At 38.9% G+C, this 20,601-nt stretch overlaps 1 protein-coding gene across 1 annotated transcript in view; it reads left to right on the top strand.

Moving 5' to 3' along the window:
* ELAPOR2 (endosome-lysosome associated apoptosis and autophagy regulator family member 2) overlaps positions 1-20,601 on the top strand; it is a 184,250-nt gene that overhangs the window by 142,654 nt on the left and 20,995 nt on the right. Inside the window, exons 12-18 of the mRNA XM_078059201.1 lie at positions 524-626; positions 3,821-3,958; positions 5,458-5,721; positions 6,252-6,425; positions 8,688-8,877; positions 10,138-10,234; positions 10,930-11,031. Of these exons, the coding sequence (XP_077915327.1) occupies positions 524-626; positions 3,821-3,958; positions 5,458-5,721; positions 6,252-6,425; positions 8,688-8,877; positions 10,138-10,234; positions 10,930-11,031 (1,068 nt within the window). The remainder of the gene's footprint in view (positions 1-523; positions 627-3,820; positions 3,959-5,457; positions 5,722-6,251; positions 6,426-8,687; positions 8,878-10,137; positions 10,235-10,929; positions 11,032-20,601) is intronic.

The raw sequence follows: 20,601 nt of genomic DNA, 5'->3' as shown, positions 1-20,601 counted from the left end.
AAGAATATCTGTAGAATTGTAACTATAACTATTAGTTGTATATTTAGATGAAGCTGAAAGTTTTTAACAATAATTCTATCCAAATGTTACAATAACCATGATTATTGGATGCTTAATGAAGAGGTCTTTGTCCAAGTTGTTGTTTGTGGGGGTATCTTTTGGTTTATAAGTTTATTTTTGTCTCAGTTTTATCTGTTAAGTAGTATGTTATAACTGTTTAAATCACTTTTTGCTTCAGTTCCCCATGTTGAAGTTTCCCGATAAGGCATATTTTTCTTACTTTAGGATGGATGGTAATATTTACACAGGAGATTCAAGCATATTACCATCGTTGTGTAGACTCCTTACTGGAATGGTCTGGGCATGCAGAGATGGAGTAAGGAAGAAGTTGTGGCTGTGGGGAACCATGGATTAGGGGAAGAGAAGAGCATGGCTTTCAGCTTAATGGAAAAAGTGACTTAGTTTTATGCCATACTGTATTTAGAATATACAATAAATATTATAATTTTAATCTGTCAAATAGGCCACCAACATCTATGACTGGAGCCATGGGTTCTGAACTGGGAAGAATAACATTTGTCTTTGAGACCCTCTGTTCGGCTGACTGTGTTCTGTATTTCATGGTGGTAAGTGAAAGAGGGGCTTTCAAAGGCGGGTTTCTAAGCTTAGCATGTTCTTTCAAGTGTCAGTTCATTCATGCAAATTGGGATAAGAATCCCATTTTTCTTCCCATTCTTAGGTCTCCTTGCAAAAAATTAAAAAATATCTAAAGAAGTCACTAAGAAATGTGCAGTGCAGCCCACAAAGAAAGCTTGTGTTCCTCATGGGGAGGACTGAGCAAGGGGGCTTGGGTGACTGATGGAAGTCAGGGAATATTAATCTGGTAAAAACTCCTTCATAAAGATATGCCACCAGCACAAAGAAATTCTCCTCTAATAACCATTCTGTAGTTCAAACCACTAGGAAGGAAAAACCTGTATTTATAAGTGAGGGTAGAAAATAATGGGGGTGTAGGGCATTGGGAAGAAAGGAAACTCTTCACTGTTAAATTTAATAACTATAGGCAAAGAACATTACTATGTGCATGTCATAATTTTGCTCAATTTTTTCTAGATGCCCTACACATTTCAACTCTTAGCTTGAGAAAAGTAGGAACATAAAATTTATTAAGACCTTGTGCGGGTATTAGAAGGTTGTTGGCTAAGATTGTAATACTGTAAGTAGTGACTTCCTAGACATTGTTTTTGCTTTTTTCCCAGTCTTTTAGTAGCTAGTTAGCAGTCTGTTAACAGTTTCCTCCATGATATACAAGTTAGATGAAGATTTAAATATTTATTTGTGGGGTGCCTGGGTGGCTCAGTCTTTAAGTGTCTGCCTTCAGCTCAGGTCATGATCTGAGGGTCCTGGGATCGAGCCCCGCACTGGGCTCCCTGCTCTGCGGAAGGCCTGCTTCTCCCGCTCCCACTACCCCCTGCTCATGTTCCCTCTCTTGCTGTGTCTCTCTCTGTCAAATAAATAAATAAAATCTTTAAGAATAAATGAATAAATAAATACATAAATAAATAAATATTTGTGATTACTACCAGCTTCAAGGAAGGCAGACTATTTTCTTCCTGGAGGGGGGCGGGGGGAGGGGGAAGGACTTTGTCGTAGTGAAAGAAGATCATGAATAATCTTCAACACATCCATTTAATATGCCACAAATAACTAATAATTATTCAATTCCCAGCTCTGCCTTCCTATTTCTTTAATCTGTTAGTTCTTCATCCTCAGTACCATTGCTCAAGTCCAGACTCTCATTATTTCTCAGCAGCTGTCTGTATTCTCTCTCCATTCTCTCATATATGCTGCTGTCAAAATTACCTTTATAAACATAAAAACAGTAATGGTGGCCTCCACAGCAAATCTGCCTCCTTCACCTTGCTGGTTGGCTACTGCCTATGGCAGTGGCTATTAAAGTGTGGTCCCTGGACCAGCATTACCTGAGAATCTGTTAGAAATGTAGGTTTCTCAGCCATATCCTAGTCTTAATGAGAAGCTCTGGTAATGGGCCCAGATATCTGTATTTTAGCCAGCCATGAGGGTGGTTCTAACATCAACTAAAGTTTGAGAACCAATCGCCTCTGAATATGCTTAAAATTTCTTAGCATGGCATCATTATGGCTTTTTGTACTCTTTGCCCAGCTTCTGTTTCACAAGTCCACTGTTACTACCCACACCTCTTAGGACACCGTGAATTTGTTAGAGGAACACCCTGTACTTCAGTTCTCCTGCCTTGGCACTCTAAGCCCCAATGGCTTTCTTCCTTTTGCTCTTTTGTCTGGTGAACTCCCACTCATAATTCAAGGGCTGCTCAAACTTCACCTCTTCTGGGAAGCTTTCTCTTAATCCTTTAAGTAAAATTAGCTGCTCTCTCTAGTGTGCTCCAAAAACTCTTCGAGAAAACTCTATTTTAATTATGTGACTATATTGATGTTTTTTTCTCTCTCACTTGACCAAGCACTCCTGAGGGTAGAGATCATAGCTATTTATTTTCATGAATCAATCTTAAGAGTTTTTAGCTCATAGCAGAATCTGTTAGTTTTCTTTCCTCTCTGTTTGATTTAGTTTTCTCACAGGATTTTTTGTGATGTCAATTAAATAGTGTATAGAAATGCTTTCAAAAGCATGCAGTGTTTTACAAAGGTAAGATGGCATTATTTACGGTAATGCAATAAATTCCACTTATTATTGGAATAAACATCTAGAAATATGATGTTTAACAGAGCACTGTCTGTGTATTCTGAGCTTCTTTTAGGAAGTGGCATGTATGGTGGTTTGGTCATTTGGTAACGTGGGGAATTCTGTAATGTGTAACCAGCACATTCTGTTATTCCTGTCTGTGGTGTGAACTCAAGACACATCTCTTTATAGCATATTTGATTACTTTATAAGGTTTGACTCCTATGTTTATAACAGAGAAAGAAACAGACATATCTTGGGCTCATGCCGCCATATTGTCAACATCCCAAATAATGTTACAGAAGCCCATCCAAATTTCTAAGTCATCTATTAGGGTTTCTGTAGGGACCACTAATTAGAAAATTCAAGGCTAGGTTTGGTTTTCACTTCAAATTAATTAGATGCGTATTGCATTATTTGGTTGACTTACTATATTTGCTTTCTAATCACATTAATGGCAGCACACTGGTTGGAATGTTACACATTTGTAGAATATTCTAAATATTGAATTTAGCTAAGCAAATCAGAAATAAGATATTACACGAATTCCTTTGGAGTTCAAGTTTAAGCAGAAGAAGATTCTTTGGACTTAAAATAACATTCTGGTTAATGTACACTTGAAGAAGCCTGGAAGTTGCAAGTGTCATTCAGAGGGAACTTAGAATTCCTGTGCAAGAGCTGCCTATCAGAATCTCGCAAGGAAAAAGCAAACATGGAAAAACCTTGCTATTCTCTGAGGAGCCTAGAAGTTTACTGTGAGAAGTTGGAGGAATTATGTTTTCCTTTCAAAGTGTATTTCCTAAGCTAGAGTCACGTGCACACAGGCACACGTGCACACATACGCTCTTAAATGTACTATAATTTGATACCTCTTTCAGGTTATACTGGCAATGTGGTTGAAAAATTGTAATTACTAAGCTAGTGAGTGCTTGTGTAGGCTTGAAGGGAGGTTTTGAGAGTTCTAGGGTGATGTGCTCTGCAGATAAATATTCACTGACCCTACAGGGGTTATTGTAAAGACACATATTTGTAATGTATACATATGTATATTAATCCTGAATTTGTGCTTTTTTGTTTATATTTTTCTACTATATATTAGGATATTAATAGGAAAAGTACCAATGTGGTGGAATCATGGGGTGGAACCAAAGAAAAGCAAGCTTACACCCACATCATCTTCAAGAATGCAACATTTACGTTTACATGGGCTTTCCAGAGAACCAATCAGGGTCAAGATGTAAGTTCCAAGCACTTTTTTTTTTTTCAAATACAAAGATGATGCTCCCAATGGACATTCATACACAATGATCACTCAAATCTTTTGGAGGAAAAGACTTAGTTTTTTATTGATGTGGGATCAATCATTTGGTTAGGGAGTGGACTTGGATAAAAATGGTATATATATTTTTTGAGAGCAAGAATGTATGAAATTGAATAACACAATGTCTCTTTGGATCGTTCTATACTAAACAGATATATTTGTTGAAAGCTTAGCTATACTAAACAGATATATTTGTTGAAAGCTTAAGAGAAAGAAAATCTGATTTTGTAGTTATTTAAAAACGTATTTTTTAAAGCTTTCTAAGACTTTGAGAAGGCTAGTGACTGTCTTCCTCTTTTTCTGAATGACCTGACATTTGTCCTGGAGCCATTAACTGGTGTTGGCTTATTATTTCATTGTAGTAATGTCTCCTTGTATAGCCTGGAGAGTGTGTAGGTACACACAATTGGGTTAACACACAGAATTATTTATTTTCTTCTACTGTCCCTGCTAGAGTAGACCCTAATCCTCCCCTAAGTAAGTTCCACTGTATGTTTCAATAGTAGCAGGACTGTTACTTTTGTGGATCTCCATAGACGTGAACTTCCCAAGGTGCAAACAAGGTAAACCACTTTAAACTGTGGTGACAAATGCAGAACATTTTCTCTTGTCTCTTTGGGCTTTCATTGGGAAACCCATTCTCAGTTGTTACTTGACGCTAATTGTTCTTGATGAGTGTTCGGGTTACCACCAGGTGGGGCATGAACGTGCTGTGGAGTGCTTCCTTGTCTTCCTGTTGTCTTTACCCCAGAGAAAAACATTAAGTAGTCTAGGGTAGCTCTGTTCTCTACTGATAAAATGTTGCCCACTGCCTGGTGAGAACTAGATCTTAATTGACCCAGTGTCACAAGAAGGAAAAGTATAGTTAGACCCAGGGATTTGCTCTCTACTAGGCATCCCTTCACTAGAAATCCATACATAGGGAAAGTACTGGAGAAAGAGAAAGAAAGGCTCAGAGGGGTGGTGTGATGGTATCACAGTGTTGGGTGAGGAGCAGAGTCCTAGTCTTTCAAGACTAACCCCTCATCTAAGGCTTTACCACTTGCTATACGGCAAACATCCTATTGTATCATTACAGTTAGGCTGATCCCTGAATAAACTATGATGGGAGATAAAGTCGCTCCTCTGTTAAACCATACCAGTTCTTCCAGATGTAAAGCCTATAAATATGCCTGATCTTGCAGTGATTGCGGATAACCTCCTGGAACTCCATTACTATGGAAATTAGCTCCTAGCGTTAAGATTTAAGATTGTTTTTTTGAAAGAACCAAGAAGAAATAATATAATCCACTATCGATTATAAACTGTTAGGCTGGAACACTCTGCTTAGCTATTTTGGTGATATCAACACAAAACAATCTGGTTGTACAATTAAGCCCCAAGGCAGAAGTCATTACTTTCTGCTCTCTTTCTAGAATAGACGGTTCATCAATGACATGGTGAAGATTTATTCTATCACTGCCACTAATGCCGTTGATGGGGTGGCGTCCTCATGCCGTGCCTGTGCCCTCGGTTCTGAGCAGTCGGGCTCATCGTGTGTCCCCTGCCCCCCAGGCCACTACATTGAGAAAGAAACCAACCAGTGCAAGGAGTGTCCACCTGACACCTACCTGTCCATACATCAGGTCTATGGCAAGGAGGCTTGTATTCCATGTGGGCCTGGGAGTAGAAGCACTCAGGTAAGTGAGTGTGTTTTTTGGTTCTCCCCAGGAAAGCACACTTTAATAGAGACACTCACAAGATATCCTTCATGTTTCTCCAGGAACTACGAAGTAGTTCTATTTAGAAATGGCCTTCTCATTCTTCTTCCTGTTTTCTCTCCTCTTACATTTATTAAGCACTTGAACACGTATTATATGCCATGAAAGCCCCAGTTCCTGGGGGCATAAGATATTAAGAAAAGCACCCAAATAAGAATGCTTTCCAAGAATATTAAAATTAGATTTTTGTGTATTCTGTTAAGGGAGAGCGAGTAAACTCCCCCTGCGGGTTGGCCATAGGAATATATGGAGAGCAGCAAGTATATCTTGGAATATTTTAATTATTGTTTAGAAATTCTCCATATTCATGTGATAAAATATAACTAAGACAAAATTACCAAAAGAGTTTTTAAATGTAGAACTGTTTTTGAAACACATTTTTCATAGCAGCTAATATTTCCTTTTCTACTATATATATATATTTTTTATTTCTTAATCTTTAATCAAAGGACCACTCAGTTTGCTATAGTGACTGCTTTTTCCACCATGAAAAAGAGAATCAGAGTTTGCACTATGACTTCAGCAACCTCAGCAGCGTGGGCTCATTAATGAATGGACCCAGCTTTACCTCCAAAGGAACCAAATACTTCCACTTCTTCAATATTAGTTTATGTGGGCACGAGGTGAGTTCTGGCTGTCAGAGTGAGATGGAGCTGTGTTTCAGTTCTGATTGAGTTGATATTTTCTGTGTGGATGGCCCAATAAAATCTCTACAGAAACTAACGACCAAATGTCAGAAACAGAGCTGTGATTGCTTAAATACTGTGTTGCCTCCTAGCACGTTGGCAGCTTTCTCCAGCAGGGCCAGCCTTGTCTGCATCTCCATCCATCAAAGCACTTATTCCCCAGCCCCTGGAGCCCCAGAGCTCAGAGTTAGGGTGTAGGTGCTTGAAGGATCTTTCATTTCTGTCCAACTGGTTCGGGCTTGTCAGTCCCACCTATTTTTTAGGCAGGCAGTTTTGGTTTGAAAATGTTCTACTGTTCTTCATATTGTCGATTTTCTGTTTTAAAAAGAAAAAGACCTCCAAGAGGAAGTTTGTCTAAAAATAAAAAAGGAGGTAAACAGAGAACACATGTCAGCTGATCAGGTGGTATCTGCTAATAAATACTGAGATCTTATCTTTCTGTGGGAAGAAGCTTTAATTAATGCTGGTAATGGGAAGAGTTAGAGGATTAGATGCCCAATATTTTTATAGATCTACGAGGTTAGGGTTGGGAAGTACATGTATGTATACACCATTAGCAAAGATGAAAATGTAATAAGGCATTTCCTCCATGTTTTTTTCCATATTAACTCCGATATCTCCAGTGGTCTTCATTATGAGATGCTGTGCCAAACTTTGTACAAAGGAAATAAAAAGAGATCTGATGACCACAGACGTTTTCAGGCAAAAAGATCTATAAATTTTACGTGGTGTGGTGTTTGTCCTGTTCTGATTTTAAAGGGAGTGATCTAACACACTTGATAGGTTGTCACTCAGTTCATTCAATAAATAAATACATATTAAATACCTGTTCTGCTAAATACTGAGCAGAACGGTGAACGAGATTCATTACATTATGTGTTACATTTCTTTTTGTCCTTATGCCTGTGTTCGCACTGTCTTGCCTTCCCTCTATCCCCTCTTCTTTTCTGTCCTCTTTATTTTCCTTTCCTTTTTATTCTCATTCCTTTCCTTTTATTGCTGTTTTCCTCTTTCTTTCCTCAATAGCTTCTCTCTAATCTTTTCCATTGCTTTCCTCTTCTCAGCTTCAACAATTTAACAATATATTGTACCTGTCCTGTGGTGAAAAGGCTTAGAGGAGGGAGAACATTTTATAAGTTTGGACTGCTAGCTACATGAAGAAAGTTAAATCTAGGTTCCTTTCTTAGTGCCCATGTGTGCTCACCCTACATCTAAGATCAATAAAATCATCATCTTTTTTCCCTTTATACATTCCTACATAGAAATTATAAAGCTGTAGTTGTTTGCAGTGGGACTATAGTATATTTAAACTGTCCTCCAATTTTTATAAATTATATATTCCAACTGATTAAATGATTTAAAAAGTAAACTCCTGTATTCCCTTCAACTTTCTGTGTAGTTGAGTAGTTACACATCGTTGAATCTGAGTAGGTGAATAAAGACGCTTGTAGTGACCAACTAATAAGAATTTAGATGGTGTCCTAGGATTTTGCTGCAATAAGACTTCTATGCTTTCTTCTTCAGACTTCACGTTACCTTTCTGCCACAGTAGGCCAATAAAGGTGAAGGAAGAGCATGTCTTTTTCTTTGACATTAAAACCTTCACCAGGGTTATCTGGTCTCTTTGAATGCATTGTTATCCTTTTTTTTTTTATTTTTTATTTTTTTTAAAGATTTTATTTATTTATTTGAGAGAGAGAGAATGAGAGAGAGCACATGAGAGGGGGGAGGGTCAGAGGGAGAAGCAGACTCCCTGCCGAGCAGGGAGCCCGATGCGGGACTCGATCCCGGGACTCCAGGATCATGACCTGAGCCGAAGGCAGTCGCTTAACCAACTGAGCCACCCAGGCGCCCCTGCATTGTTATCCTTTGAATTGAAGGTTTCATGGGTGACTTTTAGTTCCTTAAGTTAGATGGCTTTCATCCAGCACAAATGATACTTGTAGTTGGAAGAGCAGTGCAGTCTTGAATTTCTATATTCATTATAATTTAAATGACTCAACCCTAGTTAAACACTGGAGTTCCTCAAGAGATTTTTTTTAAAAAAATGCCAGTGCCTGGGCCCCACACCATATGAATTAAAGCAGAATCTCTGTAGTGAGGAGAGAGCCCACTGCTCTATTAGGGTCATGAGCTCTCTGAGATCTAATGTAAAGACTGACTCTTCTGTAAAACCTCTTTGTGACTTTATTTTCCTAGGGGAAGAAGATGGCTCTCTGTACCAACAATATAACAGACTTCACAGTAAAGGAAATGGTGGCAGGGTCAGATGATTACACGAATTTGGTAGGAGCATATGTATGCCAGTCAACTATTATTCCTTCTGAAAGTAAGGGTTTCCGAGCAGCCTTATCATCACAGTCCATCATTCTGGCAGATAGATTTTTAGGTAAGCTTCATTTGGTTCCTGTATGCATGCATGCAGTTATTCTAAAATTACAGTACTTATAACTTGTCATTGTGTTGGTGTTTGCCATAGATGATGAAGGCCACAGGTAATTCTAAATCATCACTTTGTAACATGGTTCAAAAGCCCCTGCAGTTGAGATCTATTGATCAATCTAAGTGAGTGCAAGCATCTGCTGAATTTATGCATTAACTCATATGTGATAGGATGTTTTTTGAGAGTCTGTGCCTTTCATCAAATTCTCTAGGAATTTAAGAAGCAGAATAAGTTTAGAAACCAAAACTATAAACAAAAGAAGAACAGTAAACAAATATTGTGTAAACCTAAATCATAATATCTACCACCAGTTTTCATAATCTTTTCTCATACCAAAAGTAAGCTGGTGACACTTAGCAAAAGTGAATGTGCTGAGCTTTATTCCCCGTCTGTCCTTTCTGTCTTTGTGGACTAGAGGGCATAGGAAAGTTTTAAGAATGACCTCTTAGTGATTTTTAGGGATCGAGTTCATTAGAACCTCTGGGATGATGATATAACATATAACAGTATAATAATTTAACAAGCTTCTTAGGTGATTCTAATGTACAGCAAATTTGAGGACTGTTGCTATTGACTCCAGAGGAATTCAGCTTTAATTTTCAGCACCAAGGTCAGTTACTGAATTTGCGCTCAGTCTCAGAACTCCATGTCAGAAGGAGAGGTTGCTGTTATTGCTGGCATTTTGGCTCTGCTGTCATTTTGTCTCCAAGAGATGGGAGAAATGCCTGACTTTTAGATTAAACAAAATTTGGAGTTGCTTTCTGGAAATTATTGGGTACAAAAATTTTTGTTTTCTCAGGTGTGTCTATATTTAGTGAAAAGCTGTATTAGCAAAATAGCCCAGCTTGTACAACAAAACTCATCAGAAGCCAAGAATTTTAATAATGCTAGGATGTTGAAATGTTAGAGCTGGAAGGGGCTTTAGAGATCATCTCAATTATTTCATGAATTTTACAGATTTAGGATGTAAGGCCCAGGGATGTGAAGTGACTTGAGCAAAATTACAGGGCTGTGGAGTGGATTCTTTTCTTTTTTATTCTTTAGAGTTTGGAATGGTTCTTGATCTTACCATGAATGCATAAATTTAATACAATATTTCTGGTCAAATGACAGTATCAGATTAAAGCTGCTTTCAATTCAGATACACAGACTAAATAAATCTAATTTTTCCATATTGCTTAATAGCTTCTTTTTATTGTCATCTAGGAGTGACCGTTGAAACTACATTGCAAAATATTAATATAAAAGAAGAAATGTTCCCAGTAACCCCTAGCCAAATACCAGATGTGCATTTCTTTTATAAGTAAGTGAAGATGCTGCTTCCCTTGACTATTTTAATCAAAAAAATGTCTCTTCGTGGTACCTAGCATAGTAGCTTATTATACTTAATAGATACTCAATGATTTGTTCTTAAATGTAAGACTTAGTATAAAGTAGGAAAAATGAACTATTTTGAAAGTATTACATACGTTCTGATATATATAAATATATATCTTTTCTCTGGTTATATGTATTTTATCTATATCTATTTTTTCTATATATTCTATTTTGTCTGTTATATATATATATATATTCTTTTAAATTAGGCAAAAAGAGACTCTACTTCCTTGTCCAGGCAGTATTTGTAATTCACATACTTCAACATCAGCCCAAGTAGATAATTTTAGTATATGTGCTGCCGAAGCGAGCACCAGCCCAAGTAGATAAAACCTCTCTTCCCTTTAAAAATTTTTGTGATTATGACTTTGATTATAATTATGGTAACTTGACTAAACACCTTGAAGATAACTTATTACTTTACCCGAGAAGACAGTCCACTTTTCCTAGGCAGTGAAAGTAAATGAGCTCAGTTTGTATTAAAATTCTTAATTAGTGAATCTGGACACATTTTTCTTTTTCATTGTTGCATAAAGCATGGGAGCAGTTATACACAGGATATTTATGTCTTGGTGATCTGTGTCCTGTCTGTTCTGTAAAATGCCATTCGCCCTGTAATAGGTCTTCTACAACTACAACATCTTGTGTCAATGGCCGGTCAACTGCTGTGAAAATGAGGTGCAATCCTACCAAACCAGGAGCAGGAGTGATTTCAGTCCCCAGGTATTCTTACTTCTATGTGGTTATTTCACATTTGTATTTATTGTGAGGCAGCAAAACTCTCCAGAATCTTACTATTTTAAAACATATTCTCTAGGAATGCAAAGCAGAAAGAACAGAAGAATATGTAGGTTTTTGTTGTAGGGATGTGCTGAGTGTCTCTTAAGAGGAATAGGTTCTCGCCAATCTCAGTACTTCCCAGTCTCCTCAATGGCATCTTCTCACCGTGTTTGCCTAAGTGTCTAATAGTCTTGAAAATTATTTAATATATAATTATTGTGTTTGTATCCTTGTATTTATTCATAGTGTTTAGTCCCAATTTGCTTAAGAGCTGTGCTATATATAACCTAGCTTGTAGTTCTTCATCAACAGTGAACTACCTTGGTGATCTAGATGGAAGCAATCTACCCTCTGAATTGTAGCTTCTTCCTCTGTAAGAGGATAGGGGCCAGGGTAGATCATTTGTATGCTCCATTTCCAACTCCTCCATTTTCTGATGAATGGTGGCAGAATCACCAAGGTAGAGTCTCATCTGTAGAATACATAATACAATTCATTTAACTTACTGGCATTGAGGCAACAGCTCTCCACAGTCTCAATCTGACTAATACAGTCCACTTGGGTGGGAACACTAAGAGAAAATGAGCAATTTCATGCCCTCAGAACTGTCAACTTACTTACTGCTTTCATGGTGTAAGTGACACTTAAATGTCTGCTGATTTTCATTCTTTGCACTTATTCATTGTTCTGTATGTAGATTATTCCTAATCTTTGTGCAGGATTAAGGTGCCTTTGGATCAGTTTGACTTGCAGGTTTTTCTCTATCAAGCTAGCAAAAGTGTATATTTTTTAAAAAGAAAATAATTGACTTAGTTTTGTTTTTGATAGTTTCATGATAACCCTTGAGAGATTTGAAGCTCTTCTGCTTATGTCACTGCAGTATTGGAAATCAGTGGTCTAAGCGTTGTGTCAACTACTTGATATCTTAAAAATATTAGCAGTGCTAACAATATTGTGGGTTTACTTTGGGACATAAAGGTACACTAGTATTCACATCTCACCAACTGTGTTTCTCTGGTTCTCATGGATCTGGGAATTAATTTTTCTTTTCACCTTTTCAAGGTGAGAGAAGTATATGATGAGAGGAGAACAATGAAAGGTAATAGACATCAGTGAAAGAGACAGAGGGAGCCTGATGCTCAAGAGCATCATGTGGTGGAGGATCCCTGGGTCAGCATCCAAGCTGGAGTCAGGGCAGCAAACCACACTTTGTTTATGAGAAGGTGTGTTTAGAGTTGCTTTAATTATTCTCCAATATCCCACCATATAGCTTTGAGGTCACATGCTTCTTCTATTCATGGTAGCACCTATAAGGTCTTTTTTTTGGACTTAGCAACTAGCCTCTCTGAGTCTGGCCTCTTGGAGTCTCCCCTGATGGCTTCCAAAGCCTTCTCCAGGGCTCTGGCTCAAGTAGATAATATGACCAAAGATAAGGTGTGTCCTTTAGAAAGTATCTCACTCTCACTCTCCCAAGGTTGGTTCTGATGTTTTAAAGTAATAAAAAAAGATAGTCTCATGATGTTAAATGATAATAGCATTTAGAAACTTGATTTTTTTTCCTTGTAAGGAGAGGAAAAGTTAGTTTTTCCTTTGACCTAGCAGTTTGTTCTATTTACGGAATTTAGCTGTCTTTGCCAGGGTTTCTTAAGATCACCTGTGACAGAATACCTTGGGGTGTCTATTTTAAAAATCAATTTCTAGATCTTTCATGAAACCAAAAGAATCTCTTGAGTGTCGAGCACAGGAATTTTTTTTTAAATACAAGGCAATTCTGGGTTGCCTAGCGGGCTCAGTTGGTGGAGCGTGTGACCTTTGATCTCACGGTTGTGAGTTTGAGCCCCACATTGGGGGTAGAGATTACTTAAAAATAAAATATTATAGGGGCACCTGGGTGGCTCAGTCGGTTAAGCAACTGCCTTCAGCTCAGGTCATGATCCCAGGGTCCTGGGATCGAGCCCCTCATCGGGCTCCCTGCTTTGCGGGAGGCCTGCTTCTCCCTCTCCCACTCCCCCTGCTTGTGTTCCCTCTCTCACTGTCTCTCTCTCTGTCAAATAAATAAATAAAATCTTAAAAAATAAATAAATAAAATATTATAAAAAACACAAGGCAATTCTGATGCAGATTAAAATTTTGGAACTAATCTTAATCCACATTTTGGTATTTTGGTGATTTGGCTTGTTTTTTTTCTGAGACAAATTCTCAAACAGTTCTGCATTTTAGTTTTCTGAAAGGTTAATTTAAAATGTCTTGGTCTACAGGGTAGTTCTTCACCCGTATTTGATAAAACTCTCTATATAATTATGATGCACATTGAGGTTTGAGGACCAGTGCTCTAGGCAACGGCTGAAACCCCACAACCTAATGAAGGTGCTAACCTTTAGTTCTTGCTTCAATCAGTTCCCCATGAGGGCACAAGGGGGAGCTCTGGGATCAGCATATGAAAAACAGTCGCTTGTTCTGAAATAATTAGAATTTTTTTTAGCTTTGGGGCTGTATAATGATTTCCTACTAACAGTAAGGAAATGTTAACAGAGCCAGGTTTCTCAGGCTACTTTTGAAGAGGATTTACTTTGCAATTTTTGGGGTTTGAGGGGGAGCTTTAAGATCTCCAGAAGACGGAGGAAGGTGCTAACCAGGCACTTGCCTTGAAAAATCTCATATGCTGTGACCAAAAAGTCTCAGAAAGCAGACTTTGGCAGTTTGGAAGGGATGCCACCCCCGGGAATTCTCCTCTCTTGGCCAAGAATCTTGGCAAAGCAGGCAAAGGAGACTTGAGTAGTAGTGATGTTGGTTGGGGCTCTGAAGCTTGTGACCTGAGAAAATGTCATAACACCTTTAGCCTTGGGAAAATGAGAATGTCTTAAGAGAGCGTGGATGGGCAGGAGAAAAGGGGCAATGTGTGTTCTCTATGTATCTCATAGGAAATTTAGAGGGAATTGCAAATTATCGGGGCTGCCTACTAATCTGCAATTGGAAAACTGCATCCTGTCTGTGTTTGGTCTGGCAAATGCAGTTGGTTTCTAATTCCACAAAGTGTCTGGGGAGGGGGGGTGGGAGACATTTTAGATAAAAACTTGGCAGCATGATGTCTGTGGCAGAAGAAATCTGAGAGCCAGAGTAGACTTTTGGGGATTTCCAGGTGCAGTTTGTATCTTGGCCATTGAATGAATTTCTAACAAAGTAGACTGCTGATAGCCCTCAATAGATCGCCCTCCAGCCTTGCCTCCAGTCATGATCCTAGGTGGTTAGAAAAATTGAAGGTTCTTCTTTTGGTAGGAAAAATGTAGACCTAAGCATTGTGTCCAAAGTGTTCTTTCAAATACATGAGAAATTTCAAATATATGAGGAATTTCTAAAAAAGTGTTATTAGGGGCGCCTGGGTGGCTCAGTCGTTAAGCGTTTGCCTTCGGCTCAGGTCCTGATCCCAGGGTCCTGGGATCGAGCCCCGCATCGGGCTCCCTGCTCAGCGGGGAGCCTGCTTCTCCCTCTCCCGCTCCCCCCGCTTGTGTTCCCTCTCTCTCTGTGTCTCCCTCTGTCAAATAAAATCTTTAAAAGAAGTGTTATTAGAAAATGGGCAAAAGGAATCATTTTTACTCTGATGATAGAGCTGTCATAGCACATGGGAGACCTGAGTCAGACCCATTTGCTTGACACCGTGGGGAACACTGAGGACCTGGGGTGTGTAGCTGTGGTAGCCCAGTCAAGATGGAATGATGCCCTGACTGTGCCTGTTGTTCTTTTCTTCTGTCATGTTTTCATCTTGCCATTTTTTCCCTCCAGTTCTTCATAGGTAGAGATTTACAGAGAAGCACACTAAGCAAAGAGGCAAATATCACATTATCTGGGGGATAACTCAGTTGATCTGCGAGTTACTGGTCCCTTGTTTAACATGAGTCATCCTTCCTCCAATGAGGTCGTCTTCAGTAATACTATGAGCTAGAGGGAAATCATCATCCTCTCTCTTTCTCTCAACTTATAGCTATATTTAACTGCTTGGGTAGTTTATAAATCAGTCTAAAACTGTTTTGCCAAAACCTCCTTTGAAATCCAAATTCATCTTTATCATAAATGTAGCCTCGGCCTCAGAGAGTCAGGCTAGTGGATGGTTCAGGGGCAAGTGGAGAGGGGCTGCTCCCCATTAAAAAAAAACAAAAAAAGCATAGCCTCTGAGAATATTGTATCTCACAAAAGGGATGCTTCAGAGGTCTGTCCTGATAGCACTGAGAGGTTGAATATGCCAGGGCTTTATTCCACAGGCTCTGATTTAGAGTTGCTCTATCAAAATCACCAGATCTGTAGGACACTAGTGTTTTCTTTGGTCTTTGGGAGAGGTCTCTTGCAGCCAAAAAGTCTATCCGTTTTAAGGTGGTAAAAGCCAGAGGATAATGATTGGTTAAATGGGTTCCTTGTTTTCTTATTCCTCTGAACCATTTATGGACAGATAATAGATATCTAAATCTGTACAAGTTAAATTTAAAAGGCAACAGAATTTGAAAGATTAAAGCCAAGTGTGTTCTTAGAACAATGGAAAGTGAGGAGGCATATAAAAGCACTCTAAGCATAAGTAAAAACCCGTGATGATCAAGAAATGGAAAATTCTAATACAGAATTGTTAAAATTATACAGTTCAAACACTAATGAGTAATCTTAGGACATGACATAAAAAGATCACAAAGCAGTCATAAAGTTTAAGGATCCATTTTGAAATAAGGATGATAAAACTTTGAAAGATTTTGCAGAGGGACTGGGCAGTGTCGGCTAATGTAGTTTGTACAGGTCTTGATCAGATTTTGGCTTTTGGTAATTAACCCAGGGGAGATCTGCAAAAAGGGAGGTTTTTGCAGGGGACTGGTAGAATTTTATATCCCTGGATCGAAGAGGTATGGATCGAAAAGTCTTTTTTTTTTTAAAGATTTTATTTATTTATTTGACAGAGAGACACAGCGAGAGAGGGAACACAAGCAGGGGGAGTGGGAGAGGGAGAAGCAGGCTTCCCGCGGAGCAGGGAGCCCGATGCGGGGCTCGATCCCAGGACCCTGGGATCCTGACCTGAGCCGAAGGCAGACGCTTAACGACTGAGCCACCCAGGCGCCCCTGGATCGAAAAGTCTTATGTTCAAACTCAATCATAAGTGATTTATACTCTTCAGCTTCAGGGCAAAAAAAATTAGAGCAAGATCCAAAGCCATTTTATGGACCCCATACAAGAAGGCTTTCTGTCCATTGGCATTCTCAGCAGAGAAATGCTGAGCTTTCTCAGAAGCCAAAGCCAAGGGGATTTACCAGCAGCTGGTCAGAGAGCATCACCCATGCCAGAGGATGCCAGTCTCAGAACTCCAAGATTGGGAAACCCCAGGAAGCCCAAAAAAGCCTCACAAGAAAGAAGCTGAGTAACAATTGTGCTCTGACACCAAATGAGAGAAGTTCTAGCACTTAAAACTATGGCCTTTCCCCCCAGTCTCTTGAAACCAGCTACAGAAGTGTCAGAACCACACTGACAACGTACATGAATTTATTTTAACTTTGGAGTTTGAGTAAGGTTTAGGCGAAAACAAGTTTACACTGTTTTATCAACTCTCCAAACAATTAACAATAGGTTGAGTATTGGGTTGTAATAGTTCATAAGAAAATAAGATTATTGTCCATGAATTTTTAGTATGAACCAAGGAGATCCTGCTTTAGGTAAGATGATTCATTTAAAGGAGGACACTAATAACTTGTAGCTTCATCCACTTTCCCCCCAGAATATGTATCCCATTTTAGAATCCAAGATGGAACTTCCTTGAAAAAAGATTCATCTTAATTCTAACATGTTGCTGGTGCTATCTTGATGGGTAAGGCAATCCCAGAAGCAAAATCAGGAGACTGGAAAGTCTTCCTCATTTAACAGTGAAACCACATTAGGGTACACCTGGTTGTCCTTTGAGTCAATGGTACTTTCTCTACCTAGAACTCACAGCCATGGGGTCATCCTGTGGAACTCTGGCCTTGTATGCCCAAACTCTCCATGATTCACGTACTGCTCTTCAGATACCTACTTGCTGGTTTCTATGGTGATCTTTAGACCAAAAATTATAAAAGCATCACAATTAGTGACACCTTTGAAAAGCCAATGTGGAGGGGATAGAGATGATGGTGACTCAGGTCATCAAAGGGAAGAGGGTTTCACATATTTGGCGATAAAGCGTTTGTCTCTTACCAACGTGCTTTTTTGTTCTTAGTAGAAGAAAATCTTTTTGTGTTTTTTCTCTTGCATCTTTTTTTTTTTTCTATTTTCGTTTTACCTATAAGCACTATTGAAATGAGTACTGCTTCCTACATCCTTGTCACTTCATAGGGAAGGCCTGATTCAAACTGTGAAACTTGGGTTTATAACAATCAAATTTGGATGTTCCACATTTTAAATGATTCGTGGGGTTGAAAGAATTAAAGAATTGATTCTAAACCAAACTACTTTTCACCTAAGAGTATCTTTTAAAAAGTGAAGTCTACTAGGAAAATGCAGTGAATCATTGCAGTATTTTGACACTTAATGGCAGCTTTTTAAGTTACATCAATGTCTTGATTTTTCTCCCATTTCTGTAGTTTTACCCGTTCTTTAGAAAGTGATGTGCATTGTTAATAGTCTTTTAAATTTTGCAGTACTTGAAACTTTCCCAAATTGTTCTCTCATTTTGTCCTTTATAACCACCCTATGAAGGCAGTGAAACAGACATTTCACTTCTGCTAAATTACAAATATGAAACAGCGGGGGGAGGGGCTGAGTCACTGGTGGAAAAAAACACAAAATCACTTCCAAGTCCAGCCGGAATTGTAACCCGAGTTTTCTCTCCAGAGGTTTTTGCATCTTTAATTAATTTTCCCCTTTTCTTTTTCATTTGTTGAGTTTTTTTTTTCTTCTCAAACTTTACCAGACTTACTCTTTAATTTTCCCAAGATAAACAGCCCTCACTGCCCTTGAAAATGTGCCTGTGTTGGAAAGATAAAATAATTGGGGAAGGAGAGAATTAAGCAGGAAAGTATATTGGTAATTTATGCTAAATGATCAAAAAGTTAATTACCTTTAAAGTTTCAATTCGTTGTTATGCAAGTAATTGTGTTCTCAAAGAACTTTTCTAACTGGTTACCGAATTTTTTTTCGAAAGTGCAATTTTGAGTTGGTTTTCCTGATGCGGAAGGTGGGAAATAGCGATAATTTTTTAAGTGGCGTGGTTTTCATCTATTGTACTTACCTTTTTTTTTTTTTTAAATCTCTTTTTGTTTCTTTGTCTGAATATACTTTACTGCTTTTTACCAACAGAAATCAAGGCAGGTAAGAGTTAAGTCATTTTTCCAAAGAGTCCCCATTCATCACTGTTCTTAGCCCTAACAGTAGTGAACCTCTATTTCTGAAGCACATTACACAGAGCTGTGCTTTTATTTACATCCCACCCATGATTACTTAGTTTACAGCATGCAGACATTTGGAAGGATAGTCTTATTAATATATAGTCAATTTGGGGGCTCCTGGGTGGCTCAGTTGGTTAAGCGACTGCCTTCAGCTCAGGTCATGATCCTGGAATCCCAGGATCAAGTCCCGCATTGGGCTCCCTGCTCAGTGGGGAGTCTGCTTCTCCCTCTGACCCTCTCCCCTCTCATGCTCTGTCTCACTCTCTCTCAAATAAATAAATAAAATCTTTAAAAAAAATAAATAAAATGTAGTCAATTTTTAGGTGCGTAGATTTTTGTTTCAGTGTTCATATTGTAGGGTGCCCTTAGAATATATACTAAGAGTATGAAATTTTACTTTGCTGATAGACCGAAAATTACAGTTTTAGACTGCATATCATCAGAAAGGCATCTGAAGTTAAAACTTAAAAAGGGGTGTTTTGGGGTTCTCCCTTTTATTGTGTGTCTGTCTTTTTGCTCTAGGTGTTTCAGCAGCTCAGGTCTAAAGGAGGTTTCCAGGGCAGTGTTGTGTATGTACACAGCTTAAGGGAAGTATAGTAGACAAATGAACAGAACAGTATTCCCCTAGCTTTAATGAATTCATGAACAAAACAGCGATTCCCACCAGAACCTTTCCAAATAACTTCTTGCTTCAATCAATAAGGATTCAGTACATAGTAACAGCAGTTTAATTTCTGAGCCATGCGGTGTTTATCTGTCCCTAAAATGAAACATGCAAGTTGACATAATAGACCCACACACCACAAAGCGGCTTAGTCTCCATTCAGGCCCTGCCTGTGTGGTTGGTTCTCTGCGATCTTGCACCTGTGTCTAAGCCCCCTCCATGGTCACCGAGTGGTGATGGTCACCACCTCTTGAAAGAAGTCATCATCAGGCTGAGGAAACCCAGGTTTGCACAGTCATTTGCATCACTGAGCTGTGTGTGGACCTGATAGTTGTTTTGTTTGTTTTTATACTTCAGGCAATTTTGTTTTCATGTTTCTCCCCGCCCCCCCACCCCGCCTCCCGCCCTCACCCTCTAGACCATGGTCCCATTCATCATTCTTTTTTTGGAACCGTTGCCTAAGTACGTTACCTTAAACAGAAATGGCACTTCCCTTCTACCACCTAGTTCCTGCCTGTATGCCTAGCACCCACTCACTGCCCTGCTCTCGAAGCTGTTGTGATAATCACTATCTTGTACTTCCCTTATAATTCATCTACCACTTCATCCCTCTAGCAGGCCTTCCCTTGCTTTCTTCCTTTCTCTCCTGGCCAACTCTTAATGAAGATTCTAGACTTGTCTTAGGCATCCCTGCCTCCAAGAAGTCTTCCCAGAGCTTTTTTTGGGTCATTATCTCTGTCTCTCCCTTAAATTTTTTTAAAAATAGCTTTCTAGAGATACGATTCTCATGCCATACACTTTGCTCACTTAAAACAGACAAGCCAGTGGTTATTAGTATATTCATAGATATGTGCAATCATCAGCACAGTCATTTTTAAAATTTTTTTATTGTTATGTTAATCACTATACATTACATCATTAGTTTTTGATATAGTGTTCCATGATTCATTGTTTGTGCATAACACCCAGTGCTCCATGCAGAACGTGCCCTCTTTAATACCCATCACCAGGCTAACCCATTCTCCCACCCCCTCCCCTCTAGAACCCTCAGTTTGTTTTTCAGAGTCCATCGTCTCTCATGGTTCGTCTCCCCCTCTGATTCCCCCCCTCATTCTTCCCCTCCTGCTATCTTCTTTTTTTTTTTTTTCTTAACATATAATGTATTATTTGTTTCAGAGGTACAGATCTGTGATTCAACAGTCTTGCACAATTCACAGCGCTCACCATAACACATACCCTCCCCAGTGTCTATCACCCAGCCATCCCATCTCTCCCACCCCAACCCCCATTCCAGCAACCCTGAGTTTGTTTCCTGAGATTAAGAATTCCTCATATCAGTGAGGTCATATGATACATGTCTTTCTCTGATTGACTTATTTCACTCAGCATAACACCCTCCAGTTCCATCCACGTCATTGCAAATGGCAAGATCTCATTCCTTTTGATGGCTGCATAATATTC

The sequence above is a fragment of the Halichoerus grypus genome, chromosome 12 (genome assembly GCF_964656455.1).
Source record: "Halichoerus grypus chromosome 12, mHalGry1.hap1.1, whole genome shotgun sequence".
NCBI lineage: Eukaryota > Metazoa > Chordata > Mammalia > Carnivora > Phocidae > Halichoerus > Halichoerus grypus.
Note: the sequence above shows the minus strand (reverse complement) of the source record. Positions and strands in the feature narration are given on the sequence as shown.